Source organism: Malaclemys terrapin, chromosome 10 (assembly GCF_027887155.1).
Source record: "Malaclemys terrapin pileata isolate rMalTer1 chromosome 10, rMalTer1.hap1, whole genome shotgun sequence".
NCBI lineage: Eukaryota > Metazoa > Chordata > Testudines > Emydidae > Malaclemys > Malaclemys terrapin.
In genome coordinates, this window is record NC_071514.1 from 35,940,030 (window position 1) to 35,955,273 (window position 15,244).

Here is a 15,244-nt window from a genome sequence, read left to right on the forward strand (position 1 = left end):
AAATTCTGGTGATAGTTTGCCTTCATGAATTGCTCAAGAGACACCATGACTGAAAGCTGCAATATAGACCGTAAAAATGTCCTCAAGAAAAAATTAGTTCAATAGGCTTTTCCATGAAACAATCTGCCCAAAATGATATGTGCTAAAAGAGTGGCTCATATCACTGTCTCCATCGGTATTTCTACAACTAATACAGTTAAACAACAACATTTTAAAAACAGAATGAAAAATTAGAGGGTCTTCCTATCAGAAATGTATTTTTAATTACAAATTGGTGTTAATAAAAGGGAAAGAATACCGGATCGGTAGTATAGCAACAGTAATACCAGCTGCTATGTTCGTTAGTTTCTTATGATGACCTTGGATTTGAGAAATAAACTAAATTTAAAATAATTTGTTGTGCAGGATGGGATGAAATTAGAGGTGCAATATATAATCCTGTTTAAAATATCTATTAAGCTCCTGTCAGTTTCAAGAGCAAGCTCCCAGCTAATTTTTCTGCCTTTCTTTTCCCTCCAACAAATAAATTAATAAGGTTCACATGTAAATGTCACATGCAGAAGCACTTTTATGGGCACTCGTCTTGCACCTCAACATAAAATAGGTTTAAATAGTACATAAAGCATAATAACAAATACAGAATAACATAGTATAGTAATGCGTTACTGAAATAAACCCAAAGTCATTCTTGGGATGTTAAGATAAAACTGTTTGAATTAGATTTTAAAATACTTGAGCGAGCTGGTTTGATTTAAACACAAGGCGAAACATAATTCATTACAAGAGGGAGATTTTTAGTAATTCATTCGGAAAGGAGAAAGTCTCCTTCCAAAAGGAGTGAGGGCTGGGGGCATGTCTGGATTTCAGCTCTCACACAAGTGTAATAATCACCTCTTGAATGGAAAGCTCTGAAGCAGATCGGAGGAGTGGTTGCTGCTGGGCTAGAAGGGAATCTCAGACCAGGTAAACAGTGAGGGAACTGCTGCTTCTTGAAGCGTGGGGGGACCTGAGCGAGAAAGAATCTTTGTGTGTTGCACGGCGTTCCGCGTTCCATTGTTCACTCCTGGCCAATCAATTCGCTCCCTCTCCATCGCTTCCAATCGCCTCTGGGGGCTGCTCTGGCGGCCTGGTGAAGTCACTGCTCCCTCCCCCCCTTCTCAGTGCTGGGCCTTGGGCTGATGCGTGCTGACGTCATGCTGCGTATGGGACAGGGCAGGCTCCACTTTCTAACTCCTCCAGCCTGGAGTAGTTAGTTAGCAAACAGCAGGCACTGGGCAGGCAGCCTGCTCTTTCTGCATCATAACACTTTGCACACATCTCTTTCTGCATGGTGGATATTATTTTTCATTATCCTTTTCTGGGTGCTATGGGGGATCATTCCAAGAGTAAGTTGATCTTTGGTCTGAATGATACTTGTAAATATTTTACTTGAAACGTTTAAGTTGATTCTACAAGTGGTTTATTTACAGAGATACTTTTAGAGAACATTATAAAATCGTGCATTTTTTAAACTAGGATTATTTTTGCTCTTGCACAATTTATTGCTTTTTGTTATTTTTAAAATTAAAAGCTATTTTATCTTGCTGTGTCACGATCTCGGGCTGCAGAATTCGTTGTTTCTTTTTTTCTTTTCAAAGACTAAATAAATGTTTTGTTGGGTTTTGCTCTTTGGATGCCTTTTATTCTAATAGCTCAGGCATTCGTCATTAATTATTAATATATACAATAAGAAAAATGCAAAGAGGAAAAGAAGAGCATAGTTGTTTTTTTTTAAATAAGACGAATAATAAATGCAGATGAAATAACCGGCAGATAAAGTTCGTCTGATTTTCCATTGTGTTTAAATATCTTCCAGTTCTATCTTTTCCAACCTTTATCCTAGGATTTACACCTACCAATTGCTTCTGTAAAATTTCCTTGCAGTTCAGGTGACTGTAAAAGTAACAATATGTGGAGAATAGCTGATTGCTGCAGTTTATCGATTTCACCTTTTCTTTCTTTCTTTCTTTCTTTCTTTCTTTCTTTCTTTCTTTCTTTCTTTCTTTCTTTTTCTTTCTTTCTTTCCATTGCCTGAACATTACTAGAGAATGTCTCCTAATTACGAATGTCTCTGTGATTGCAGTCCTTTGAGGCAGTTCTGATTAGAACTGATATGCCTACAGTTGTACGTTCTAAATTTCCTCTGCTCATTTCCACTGGTAGAAAAGCCCGGAATTGCCATGTGTGTGGGCTGTGGGAGTCAGATCCATGACCAGTACATCCTGAAGGTCTCCCCGGACCTCGAGTGGCATGCAGCATGTCTCAAATGCGCTGAATGCAGCCAGTACTTGGATGAAACCTGCACTTGTTTTGTGAGAGATGGCAAGACATACTGTAAAAGGGATTATATCAGGTGATTCAAAAAGCTCTTTATCCATTTAAAAAAAAAACTTTCCTCCGACCCATTTCTTAAGAGCTAATTTCAAGAGCTCCCCATCTATGAAATCGCCCCTCCTCCTGCTTGCTAAAGGAGGGAGCCAATACTTTTGTGATCAGGACAAATTATGTTCCTGTTTATTCGGCTTTGGAGACAGGAAGTTATTAACAATTGATACAACCAAACAAGAATATTAATAATAACCAGCATGTCGGCGAGCAAGAGGCAGTATTGAGCTGCATATTCCCTAATGCCTGTTACAGAAAAATGTGGGTAAGGGGAAATTTTCCTATTGACCCCGAGCCCCCTTATCGAATTGAATGAGTGGGTCAGATTTGTTAGGAAGAGAGCAGAGGGGACCCTCTGGATTTCGCAGCCGGGGTGATTAGTTACTGGGGAGGGTGAGCTGGGATCAGTGGGGTGAGTGTGTAGTAGCTTCATGGCCCTTTCTCTCCCGGCAGGTTATTCGGCATAAAGTGTGCAAAGTGCAAGGTGGGATTCAGCAGCAGTGATCTGGTGATGAGAGCCCGGGAGAACGTGTATCACATCGAATGTTTCCGCTGCTCTGTCTGCAGCCGCCAGCTCCTGCCCGGGGATGAGTTCTCTCTACGGGACCATGAGCTGCTCTGTCGGGCCGACCACAGCCTTCTGCTGGATAGGAGCTCGGCGGATAGTCCCAGGAGCCCCGGCCATTTATCGAGCACCAGAGGCCTGCATCTATCAGGTAAAGGAGCAACAGATCTGCCAGGCGCTGGGGCCCACCTGGGGGTGTGAGATCATCAGCTAGCTAGCTTAGTAAATACAGGGCATGGACACATACACCTCGTGTATTGTTATCCCTGGGGTAAAATGCCATGCACTGTACAAACTGCTATAGCTGTGTGTCTGTGATATGGATAGATTGATACATGTATGAATAATTTTCTATCTAATCTGCCTCTGCCTATTAACGCTGCAGGGACATTTATATCTTTAGTTGTCCCTCTTATATGGCTACAGAAAATACATCTGTTATCACCACCACGCTGTGCTGAGTTATGGAGGCCTAGGAGATTTGGCCAGAGACTCCGCAGTCTTGAAGTGTTTCCCACCTGGCCTCACACTGGGAACCTCCCCCCCCCCTTCCATCTCCTCCATGTAGGCCTCTTTCTTCTGCGTCTGGGGAGTGGGAGGGACTGGACGTTACAGGCCACTTGCCAGGGAAATGTGAGGTTCTGTACACACCCAGAAGAGGAGAGGGAGAGGCAGACTGGGCGAGGGCAGAGCGGGGGTGTCTGGAGGCGGCTGAGGAGGGAATCGAAGTAGCTACAGGGCTGAGCGACCATTATACAGGCCAGGCGGCTGAATATCGAGCTACAAGTAGCTGCAGCTAAAACAAAAACAAAACCAGCGCACTGGGGAGGGATGGAGGTAGGACTCAATGAGGCCAGCCAGTCGGGCAGGGGAGAGGGACTGTGACAGCCCTGGTTGCCCAAGGGAGCAGCAGCGGATTAGTGGGAAAAGCTAGATGAACATGGCAGAGCCGGGGAGCGCCTACATACCCTGCTCTAGACACTGCAATGATGCCAAGAGGCACGGGAGGGAATTTCAACCACAGCCAGGACAGGAGACTAGAGAGATGGCTGTCCCCTTGGGGTGAGGTCCAGAGCCATTTAACCGGCCTTCATCCTCTAAGGGCCAAACCCTGCTGGCTCCCAACCCCAAGGCAGTTGTGCTCAGATACTAGGGTGATGGGCTCTGGCCCAGGAGACTAGCTCGACCGATGGATCTGCAGCGTTTGGCCCTAAACTCCAGCTCCAGAGCCAGTCCCATCATGTGTATGCGAGCACACAGGAGCGGGAAGACACGTCCAAACAACTGCTGCGCTTAGGAAGTTTTGGAATAAACGGGGATTCAGCCAAGGCACCCTGAACTGCCCCGGCAACAGGCTGCGAAGCTCTCGCTAACCGCGGGACAGCCCCGGCAGTGGTCCTGGCGCGTTCAGTGTGAACGGGACTAGAGCTCGAAAGGTGGCGTGTGAGTATCCAGAGAGAGCCAGGGCTGCTTCCCCAATGACCGCCACCCGGTCACTGCACACTCCGGGGCATCTTTCTATCATTTGGGGGAAGAAAAGCAGCTAGGATGGGGGTATATTTTCGTGCACAATCTGTGCTTTTCATAGGCTGCCCTCCTTTCCTGCGGGAATAATAACCCTGCGCCTGCACTCCCTGCGCCCGCTGGCCTAGGCCATGGATTAGTTCGGCTGGTTTGTTTCAAGAAGGGTGAGCTTTCACTAATCGGAAACATAATCATGTGGATTTTAAAAATATCGAGCTGCAAAAGTAAAAAAAAAACAAAAACAAAAACAAACCACCCCTGCTAACACCAACACTGAGTATGAAGGGAACAGAAGCGAGATTATTCCTCTGATCAGAGAGGAATGAATGGTAAAAACAAAACAAAGCCTGTCTGCAGGAAGCCGAGATCCGATGGAGAAAGGGTGGAAGACCTGGTTTCGATTGTCTATTTTTAGGTCTATTTGTGCTGGCTGATTAGGATCTGAGCATATCGAGATTATACGGCGGTAATGCCGCTGTGTCTCCATAAAGATTCTAGCCTTGTCCTTTTTTGGATACTCTGCTCACGCTGTTTCTGAATGATAATTATTGACTCATTATAGTTAACTAGTTAAAGATCGCGGCAAGCCGGCGTTTCCCCTTTTGGGGGTGATGTTATACCGCCCGTGTTATTGATTATTAAGGAAGCTCTTATATTGACTCCTTCCCGTTCGCCGCGTGAGAAGTGCTCCTATTTGCACTGTTTTCGAGTAGAAATACCGACTAAGGGTTTTTACTTCAGAGTACTCCCCGCCGGCGGAAAGCTGTGCAGATCCTACAATTCCCAGGGCATGGAAGAAGCGCGGAGATTAATGGACAGGGTCACAATTGCTAGCTAGTTAGCACTTCAGCACGCTCTTTTCCTGATTATCCGACTCTTTCTCCTCCTCCCCCACTGCGCTCTGCTCCGGTGCACCGGTCAGGGCCGTTCCCCCCAGCCTCCGGTGGGCTGTTTGATTGAACGGGTTTAAACTCTGTTCTCCGGGCCCTGCGCTCTGCAACGGGCCGCTTTGGGTGGCTGGGTGAGCGGAGCCGGCCCTTATTAGACCCTGGGTAATTTGCACTTGATATGAAATCTAATGGTCACATCTCAGGGGCAAAATGCCCGTTTTGGAATAATTAATATGGGGGCGGGGTTTTATTTATCGAGCCTGTAACCCCCACCCGGGCTTTCCCCATGAAATGTCCTGCTCTAAAGAGTCACTTTCTTCCCCGATTTGCCAGCCGGGAAGCGGCGCGGTGCCTGGGCTGGGCCTAGCCTCTGTGTGCAGGGCAGCTCTGACTCGGGGCCCCGGTTGAGTGAGTCTCAGGGCGATTTTCCTCCTGCCTGACTTGTATTGTTCGCCCTGTTTTCAAGAACCTCAGCGGCCACAGCCTGTTTGTTTCTGGGGGTGGCGGAAGCACCTTCCCCCAGTGCCTGGTGGGCTGTAAAGTACCGAGACCCCCCCTCCCTTGGGTGTTGAGCTGAGCCCTGGGATCCCCGCCTTGCAGTGTGTGTGATTCCGATTCTCCCTGTTACCTACCCGGCTGGGGAAGCAGGAACCGCTTCCCCCGCCGCAGAGTGGCTGGTACAACTCCCTGCCTGGCTGTGCTGGGAGGGGGGGCAGCTCCAGCTTTGGGGTGCGGGTGAGAGTGGCCTTTTATCTCAGAGGAGACGCAGGCCGCACTGGCTCAGGGGCGCTGGGCCTTGCAAGCTAATCTCCCAGGCTACATTTAGTGCAGGGGCTTATCTGCAACCCCTCGCTTCAGGGAAGCCCCTAGCAGGGACCCCCTCCCCGGGACCCACAGAGTTTATCCTGGGGGGGGGGGGCTTCACTGCAGCAGGGGAGGGTTGAACACAGGCCGGGCCAGAGATCACTGCCCCCACGCTTCCCTCGCGGACTGGCTGGGGCTGGGGGCGCCCCGGGAAGTGGCTCAAACCCCAGCGCTAACTGGAGTTGGTCGCTTCCCCCTCGCCCCGCTGCAGACTCCGTGCCCGGCCGCCAGCCCTCTCTCCGGCCCCACGTGCACAAGCAGACGGAGAAGACCACCCGCGTCCGGACGGTGCTGAACGAGAAGCAGCTGCACACGCTGCGGACCTGCTACGCGGCCAACCCGCGGCCGGACGCGCTGATGAAGGAGCAGCTGGTGGAAATGACCGGCCTGAGCCCCAGAGTGATCCGGGTCTGGTTCCAGAACAAGCGCTGCAAGGACAAGAAAAAATCCATCCTGATGAAGCAGCTGCAGCAGCAGCAGCACAGCGACAAGACAGTAAGAGCAGGGCATCTTTTTCCACCCACAGGCAGGGGCCATTTTGCAGGAGGAAACGGTTCTCACTGTAGTTCCCGAGGACTCCTGGTCTTGGCCCTTGATTTCCCCCCAATATTACTCACATGGAAATATCTGGTGGAGAAAATGTCTGTGTGGGTGCGGGACAGCACAACCCTGGGGTATTTGTACAAGACATCCCCTCTGCTCCACGCTCCCTTTTATGGGATAAATCAGCTCCCAGGGACCAATTCTATCTCTATTTACACAATTCCTAAGATCCACATAAATGTTTGTGTGAATTTAAAACAAAAATCCAATAGTAAAGATGTGTTAAATAAATGAATATCCCGCGGCAGCATCTGCAACCCCCAGAAGTGAAACTGGTTCCAAATTGACCAGAAACCAAAAGTGAAACGGACTAGTCTGAGAGACATGTACAGAGTAAACAAACAGCAGGAACAGGGACCAGCGATCTATATTTAACAAAAAATCGTTCCGCTTTAATAATCTACGGGTTTGTTGGCTACATAAAGAAAGCGATTTAGTTTTTAAAATGCATGAATTGTTATTATGAACCATGGCCGTGACCTATTAAGATATTTTGGGTTTAAGTTAAAGCTGGTTTGTCATGACAGCTACTTCATTCTTGCACTCGGGACATTGTTCAAAACGATAAAAAAATAACGCTCAACCCAAAGGGAAAGTGCTCTTCGGTGCTGAAACAAACACCTTCACGGGGTTGTTTTTTAACTGCTTGGGAGAGCCCTAAATATTGGTTTGACCCTTTTCCTCTTGGGTGCTCGGTTACAGCCAAATCATGTCAAGCTAATAATAATTTGTACAAGTGAAATCCCGGACTGAGATGTCACTTTGGGTCGGTGAGACTGCAGGAGAGCCCGGGGGAGGCACTGAGAACGAAAACCGGGGGGAGTGACTCTGTAACTCCGTTCTTGTTGGGATCAGGTAGAACGAAAGGCCCGGGCCCTGCTCCCCTCGGAGCGCCTGACCCGAGCAGCTGGTGGAACGGAGGAGGTTGCAGGGTTCTAGGCGGGAGGGAGAACAGGTCCCCGCACCTGGCGCTTCCACGCGGCCCAGGGAGCCGGGAAGCGCAGCGCTGGGGCGGGCTCCAGAGGGAGGCCAGCCGCGGTTTTAGAGAATCAGGACAGCTTTTGCGCTGGGAGAACCCGCGCCCTGGCTCTAGCTCCCGCGGCCCCTGCAATGCCCCGGGCCGCGCCCGATACCGCAGAGCCCGCCAGGTCTGAGACTTTGCTGCTTGTCTCCCCCTCTAGAGTCTGCAGGGCCTGACCGGGACCCCCCTGGTGGCCGGGAGCCCCATCCGCCATGAGAGCGCCGTGCAAGGCAACGCCGTGGAGGTCCAGACCTACCAGCCCCCGTGGAAAGCGCTCAGTGAATTCGCATTGCAGAGCGACCTGGACCAACCTGCCTTCCAGCAGCTGGTAAGAAGAGGCCGCTCGGCTCGGCTGCGGGAGCGGGTCCCTCCAACTGCTCTTTATTTATTACTCCCCGACCGTGATCACCGCACTCCATGCTGCGCCTGGGAGTAAAGTCATCCGCGGAGCGTCACGTCCGCGAAGGTTTCCAACTCCCATTGACATCACTAAAAGTTAGGAGCCGAACTGCAGCCGGGGATCCCTGTGCCTAGATTTTTGGGGGGTTGACAGTCACCCTGTGCCCGGAGGAGGAATGGTTCAGGAGCTCTAGCAACCCTCACTTCCATTTCCCTTGGTACATTTCGATGTGAATTAGAGAAAAGGGCTGTTCCCATGGGAGCTCAGCCCAGTGCAGCCCCTGAATACAGGCTGTATTAAGGGCACTTAGACCGTACGCTCCCTGGGGCAGGAGCTGTGATCCACAGCAGGGCTACAGGAATGTTAAACGGTCAGGAGACCAATAATGATAGAAAGGGGATTAGAGATAGGGACGTGTTCCTGGTGCGTTCCCATTTCAACGGTTCCCCGCACTCTTTGGCAAGGGAATAGGAAGTGTCCTTATTAACGAACAAAACAAAACAGCCAGTTCCATCGCACTTGGAAAAAGGAAGCGAGAGAAATTCCCCGGGACAAATCAGCTAGTGGTTTATAATTGACCATGTGCTAGTAAACAGTTACAAGGGGCCAGATCCGGACATTCTGACTCAGGAGTTTCTCATTCCTAGTTAGACGCTGAAATTCTCTCTAGACGGGCAAAACTGGCCCTGACTTCAATGGAAATTGGGTCAGGATTCCAGGGGCTGGCCCATGGGCTCTCTGGGTTTTAACACTCCCGTTCCGATGCCCAGCCTGCGTTAACTTTTCTCTGAGCTGGGTGTTTGTGGAGGAGACTCGGGCTTAGAAAAAGAAGCGGACGAAGCCCCCCGTTAATGTACTCCTCCGCTATCACTGTGATGTTTTAGAAGATAATCAAAAATTAATCTTGTGTTATGTTTAGTTAATATAATGGGAAAGTGAGACAGGAGTGCTGTATGAATAATTAAACGATCATTTACTAGCATTGGAAGAGCGAATTGATGAAATATGCTGCACATACATCACCCTGTGATATATGGAGCCCAGCACTGCGCAACTGCCACTGGACCACTGCCTAGTCTGAAATTAACTTCGAAAAGTCTAGCAGATTTCTTAATGGGCAGGAGAGCCTCTTCCCATTGCAAAGAAATCCCCGGGGGTTGCATTAGGAGTGTGCAGCACTGCTGAGCGGGGGAGATTTTTGCCATAGTGCCCAATAGGATTCCGCCAGGAGGAGGGAACTTCTCTCTAGGACGCCTGGGTTCTCATCAGCTTGGTTTGTTTGTTTAATTATAGGTAATCATGTCCTATCCTTGTATTACGGATGAGATTTGTTTTGCCAGCACAAGCCCTGCCTGGCAGAAGGGCTCTGTGGTTTGAATGTTGGCAAGAAGAAGGAAGGGTTCTGCGGGTTGTGTCGCTCCCCTTGTGCTAGCCCCTGACAATAGGCGTTTATGGCATTACTCTGAGCAGGATGGAGGGGTTCTTTAGCTATGGGCATCCCTGCTTGGGTGGGTCGAGGCTAGGTTTAGAACAAGTGTTATTTAAACACGTTTGAACTAAAATGTGTACAAACCCTGGAGGAGACAGGGCATGTTGTATTTTAGCGCCTTATCTGCTGCAGGTGAATCTTAGCTAGTTTTAAAACCCTGCCTTGAACTTGGTGCTAGAATATTTTTTTAGCAGCGTCTAATTAAAACGGTTAACACGATAAAAAAAAAGCTTCCCCCGGTCTAGATAAGACAGGGATTGGGGGCTCTGAATTCTGCCCACATCGCTCTCACCCATCTCCCCCCCCCCTTTCTTCTCCCCCCCAGGTATCCTTTTCCGAATCTGGCTCCTTGGGTAACTCTTCTGGCAGCGATGTGACCTCCTTGTCTTCCCAGTTACCTGACACCCCCAACAGCATGGTACCCAGTCCTGTGGAGACGTGAGACCAGCACACCCCCCAGCAGATTTGGACTTTCGCATGCTCCTGCTCCCTGCATGAGACAAGCCCAGCCTCGGGCTGGCCCAGAGCTCCAAACAAAACTTTTTATAAAAATATTATTTAAAAACAAACAAAAATATGTCTTGACTGCCAAAAAGCACCAGGATTCTAGCTGCCTTCACCGGACTGGAGAGAACTCTTCCCCCCCCCCCTATTTTTTCCTTACGGATTTTTTTTTCTCCCCAGAGGAAACCTGGATTTACTAAAATTAGCCCCCAAATCACGTACTGTATAATGGTAGTTTGTACATGTTTTGTTTCGTTTTCCTTTTTGGAAGAAAAATGGATCTTTTGTGTCTTCCTAAGACTGTTGGAAGTCAGTTAAATCATCTCAGCTCGATGTTGTCTTCTGAGTAGTCATCTCCACCCCAGTGTCTCTCACAGCACCACATGAGTGAGATCATTCCATACTCCGCATTATCCCTGACTTGAGAACCTTGTCCTGTTTTTGGTGGGGGGAAAGGACCCCCCCCCACAAGCCGCATGATTGCTGGAAAACATATATATGGAAATGAGACTTTTATTGAAAATGTTAAGTTATCTTATGGACGGAGGACAGATTGTTTGAGCCTTTAAAGAACAAAAGTAAGTTATTGTTATTTATTGTCAGAGCAGCAGTTAATAGTGGGATTAATATTTTGATTGTAATAAAAAATAACCCCATTGGAAAGTGCTACATCGTGTGTGTATTGTTAATCAGCTCTGTCAGGTGAAGAATAAAGAGAAACCAAGGTCAAAATTCTGCGGAAATAATTCTAAGGGGCCATCCTTGAAAACAAATCTGCAGCTCGAAATTACCATCCGGAATCAAAATGGTCAAACTAGAAACAAGATAGATAAATGACCTCTTCTGCCATGGTATCAGAGGCTTTAAAGTAATACACGGAGCAGCAGGAATCCGTGTTGCTAACGAGCTCCCAGTAATACTGAGCTAATAAAACTAGCAACGTTCATCGAACTGCATTATTTATAACTGTTTTCTTATCAATGTATATTTTAAAAAACACCCTGGTGTGGATTTTGATTGATATTAAAAGGAAAAGCTGAATGCCCCCCCCCCAATAATGATTGTATAATTTAATCGACTTGCCTTCCTGAATCATGGCACTACCTGTTAAAGCATCCTGTCTGCTATCACAGGGTATTTTTAAATTAGAAAACAAAATTATTTCCAGTTTCAACGTGAACCATTTTTCAAAACCCCAATGCAAGCTGCCCTTCTTCCCAGTGCATCCCTGGTGAAAACGTTTGTTTTCTCAGCAGTAAGAGACAGAGATTTCATCTCCAGGGCAGCAGCATAGAAATGCTGGGCAGGGCTCGCTGTAATTCTGCTTCTCTTTGCAGTTTCTTATTTCAGATCACACTCAATTGCCAGCGACTGGGGTTGTCCCTACAAATCTATTAAATGTAGCACCAGAATTGGAGTTGTTTTGTTCTCACCTGTGATTCTGTTACTGCATTTACAATTAGGCCCTGGCCTGCGCCCTCCCCCACGAGGCAGCGTATGGAGTGGGCTCTGGGTTTGGCCGGCTTTAGCTGCTGGGATCCTAATTCACAGGGAAAGTGAACTGCTCGGGGTGAACAGGGACGCTGTTAGCACGGGCTGGGCAGTAACCCGGCCCCCAGCTTCTGACCAGGAGAATGTCATTGGGCCAAAGGTTACGTCCTCTCCCCCACTCTTTATTTGAGGATGTCTCTGATTCATGCGGGGGGAGGGGTGAAGGCACCTTTAGAGCGTGGGCGTGTGAAATATAGTTATTGACAATTTGCTGCTCAATAAGGAGATGAGGATGAATCTGCATTAGGATCGTTGGCTTCCTTCCACCGGTGTAAAGGTACTGTCAATCCAGAGCCATTCCGGATTTACACCGGTGGAAAAGAGGGCAAAGCTGGCTGTTAGTAGGGCTAATGACTTGAGCTTGGCTGTTACCCACCGTCCCAGAGCTAAGACCCACTCCGCCCCTCCCACGTAGTTAGAGCCCCTCTCCTGTAGCCCTTCACGCAGGCACAACTTCCCTCGGGTGTCGGCCGCAGTGGGCAGCGTTGTCAGCGCCCTCCAGCAGCCCAGGCTGCAGGCCGGGCCAAGGGCGCCGGGCCGGTACCGGCCCGAGCTCGCACTCACTGACCGCGCCACCTAAGCCGGCCCTGCTCAGCCTGGCCCAGCTGTGACTGTTCCTGCCGCGGACACACACACCTCGGTTCTGCTCGGTAGCTGCATAACTAACAATTAGGAGGGCGCTGAGGTTGGGTTTCGGTTGACAAGACTACTAATAGCGCTGCAGTCTGTGTAACAGGCTTTTCGGCACAGAGCCGTCTGCAGCTCATTGTCTCCCGGGCTGCAATGCCCAAGCCGAAGCATTTAGCAACCACGAATATCCTTTTTTTTTTTTTTTTTGTTACGCGGCTTGCCACTCAAGAGGCCTAGTATTGTCCAGGCCGTGCAAAGCACTTACCCTAAACTGCTCTGCTGGGGGGGGCTAAGAGGCTGTAGAAATAAAACCCTTTGCACCTAGGGAAGGCGAGGGGCAGAAGCCGGGGAGATCACCCAGAGAACAGCCCCCACGCAGGGAATCGCTAGTATCTAGTAAGTCAAATAATAATTGCCGAGCCCCAGACACAAGCCGCCAGCTCGACCTTTTAAAGGCCACGTAGCAACGAGCTAATTAACGCGCTAAATCCTGTGACAGCAGCTTGGGATCCCCGCGAGTGGCTCGTTTGTCCTGGCTGTCCCCAGAGTGGATTTGTGATGTGATCAATCTAGTTGCATTTATTAATTCTCCCGTCTAGACAGAGGCGAAGGCTGGGCGGCTCCTTATCTGGGTTTGGCATCACCTGCAAGCGATACACTGAAGGGAGCCACAACCACCCTCCGTTACGGGCGCTGCTAGTTCCCCTCCGAGAACCAGTCTGGCGTGTCCTGGGTTTATTTTCTTTGCAGACCCAAAGGCGAAGGGTTTCTCTGGGGAGGGAGGGGCCGCGCTTGCTGCAATGGCCCCTGGATAGGCCGTGCCCAGGTCAGCTGGTGTGACATTTCAAACCCCGCCGCCGGCCCTCTGTGTGTGTGTTTTAAAGAGAAACTGACTAGTGATCGCAGGAAATAAGAGGCAGATACTGAATCTCCACCAGGCCCCCGGGCCAGGCCATGAGCTGGAGGCTCGGGTTCTCAGTCACAAATATTTAACCCTTTGTTTAACCCTCCGGTGCCAGCTCTCCACCCCCTCCCTTTTGGCAGTGGGAACCTGCCCCCTTGCAAGGGTCTGGCACAAGGCAGATGCCAGCTGCAGGGGGCTAGAAGAGCCCCATAGACGGAGTTGCGGATGGATTTAGGGCTGGCCAACAGGATTGTGGGCTTTCAGCGAGGGGCAGAGCTGGGCTTTGCTCAGAGGCTTGTCTCTCTGTGTCCCCCTAGGAGCCCCTCGGGCCAGCTGGGGCTGCAGGCACGTCACTGGGGGCCGGGAGGCGGGGGTGGGGTGATGGGGAGACAGTGGAAAGGGCCCGAAGTCTGGTTTTCTTCTAGTTCCCGAGAGACAGCAGCACTTTGCCTTTAATAAGCTCTTTCTCCCGGGTGTAGGAAATGGGGCTGCAAACTCCGAGATAAGAGTCTAGATAGGCTGGGTTAATAAGGACCAGGTTCGCCTCCGCACTGCCCGGGCAGGCTTGGAATGAGAGCTGCTGGATCCTTGCAGATCGTGTGCACTTAACCTAGACCGCTCCCCTCCCTCCAGTCCTGCACACTCAGCCCTCCAGATCTCCCCTAGGGGCAGGCGGGGCCTGACCTGAGTCAGGGACAGCGCCTCCAGACACCTTCCCCACAGACACAGTCCTCATCTCCACTGCTGCTGGAGTGGGGCGGAGCTGCCCCCTTTGCATTAAGGGGCGCGGGTTGCGGAGCTGATTGGAATCCCTGCATTGAGCGCATCCACCGCGCGCGCGTAGCTGTGTGTCTAATAGGCACTGGCCATCTCCGCAGCCCGGCGTCGGGCCATGCAGGAGTTGCTCGGTCATTCCCTGCCTTTGTGCCGGCTCTGACCAAGGGAGCCTGCCCTGTCTGCCAGGGACAGGTGGAGGCTGCAGGGCCCCGAGCTGAGGTCAGCGCCCCGCTGAGTTAGTTGCATCAATAAGGAAGCTCAGGTCTCCCCCAGCCAGCAGGGGTTTCCCCGTACATTAAACTCTCCGTTGCAGACAAGTCTCCCCTCCCGCCTACCAGCAATGAACCGGGCAGGATTATGTGTCTGCCGCAGGGCTTGCGCCGGGCACGGGGCCAAGTGGGCCCTTTGGGGTGACTCTGTGTCTGGTCCCAGCTCTCTCTAGCTGCAGGTTTGTTTGAAGCCTGGTGAGTGTAACTTCCGAGTCACTAACCTGTGCTGGGAAGTGGAGAAGTTGGATGCTTGGCAAACATACCAGTGTCCTCCCAGGTAAGGTCTAGGCAGCGAGCCGCCTGCAGGCCAGGGGAGCTGAACTTCATCTGGGCCACCAGGGCTGCGGGACCCAGGAGCAAACAGTCGGACCACCTGAGTTTGCAGAGGTGCTGAAGCGCTTGATCTAAAGGGAGTCCACGTGGGAGTCTCCGCCGGGCAGCTGCATGCAGGGGGGATGGTGAAAGGGCTGCTTGGGAGGGGTGAGGGGTAGAAAACGGGCTCTAACCCGGGACACAAAGGGAGGGAAGATGAGGGAACTTTCCCCGGCTGCAGGGCAGTCTGTGTGATACACACGGAGTTGGGGTAGAGACTGTCACTCCAGCGCATTGAGATTTGCGGAGTCCATTAGGAAGCGGAGCCACGAAGCCATACGGCGGAGCGATGCTGCAGCTGCAGCCGGACCCTGGAGTGTCTGGAGCAGCCAATAAAACAACTCGGGGAACACAGACAAATTAAAAGTGGTGTCTGGAGCAGCCAACCTAGAGCGAGCCCCGCGCTAATTGGCGCAGGCGGAGCACGGGCCAGCCCCTCGTGCAGACCCTGTCGTGG

General features: G+C 50.6%; 1 protein-coding gene across 2 annotated transcripts; it reads left to right on the forward strand.

Annotated features, from left to right (window-relative positions):
* Positions 1-1,285: 1,285 nt before the first annotated feature.
* On the forward strand, positions 1,286-10,950 carry ISL2 (ISL LIM homeobox 2). 2 transcript variants are annotated; one of them, XM_054042401.1, is made up of 6 exons: positions 1,286-1,385; positions 2,203-2,392; positions 2,878-3,140; positions 6,479-6,762; positions 8,052-8,219; positions 10,106-10,950. In XM_054042401.1, exons 1-6 carry the CDS (start codon positions 1,328-1,330, stop codon positions 10,220-10,222), a joined length of 1,080 nt encoding a protein of 359 aa, XP_053898376.1. In that variant the 5' UTR covers positions 1,286-1,327; the 3' UTR covers positions 10,223-10,950. The 2 variants fall into 2 exon arrangements, with proteins under 2 accessions (XP_053898376.1, XP_053898377.1); XM_054042402.1 differs by having other exon boundaries at positions 2,992-3,140.
* The last annotated feature ends 4,294 nt before the right edge of the window (positions 10,951-15,244 follow it).

What these genes read in the sequence shown, in the direction of transcription:
- ISL2 (XM_054042401.1), top strand. Translation starts at nt 1,328, where the DNA reads ATGGTGGATATTATTTTTCATTATCCTTTTCTGGGTGCTATGGGGGAT. An exon ending in TGTAAAAGGGATTATATCAG is followed by an intron (nt 2,393 to 2,877) that starts GTGATTCAAAAA and finishes CTCTCCCGGCAG; the next exon opens with GTTATTCGGCATAAAGTGTG. An exon ending in AGCAGCACAGCGACAAGACA is followed by an intron (nt 6,763 to 8,051) that starts GTAAGAGCAGGG and finishes CTCCCCCTCTAG; the next exon opens with AGTCTGCAGGGCCTGACCGG.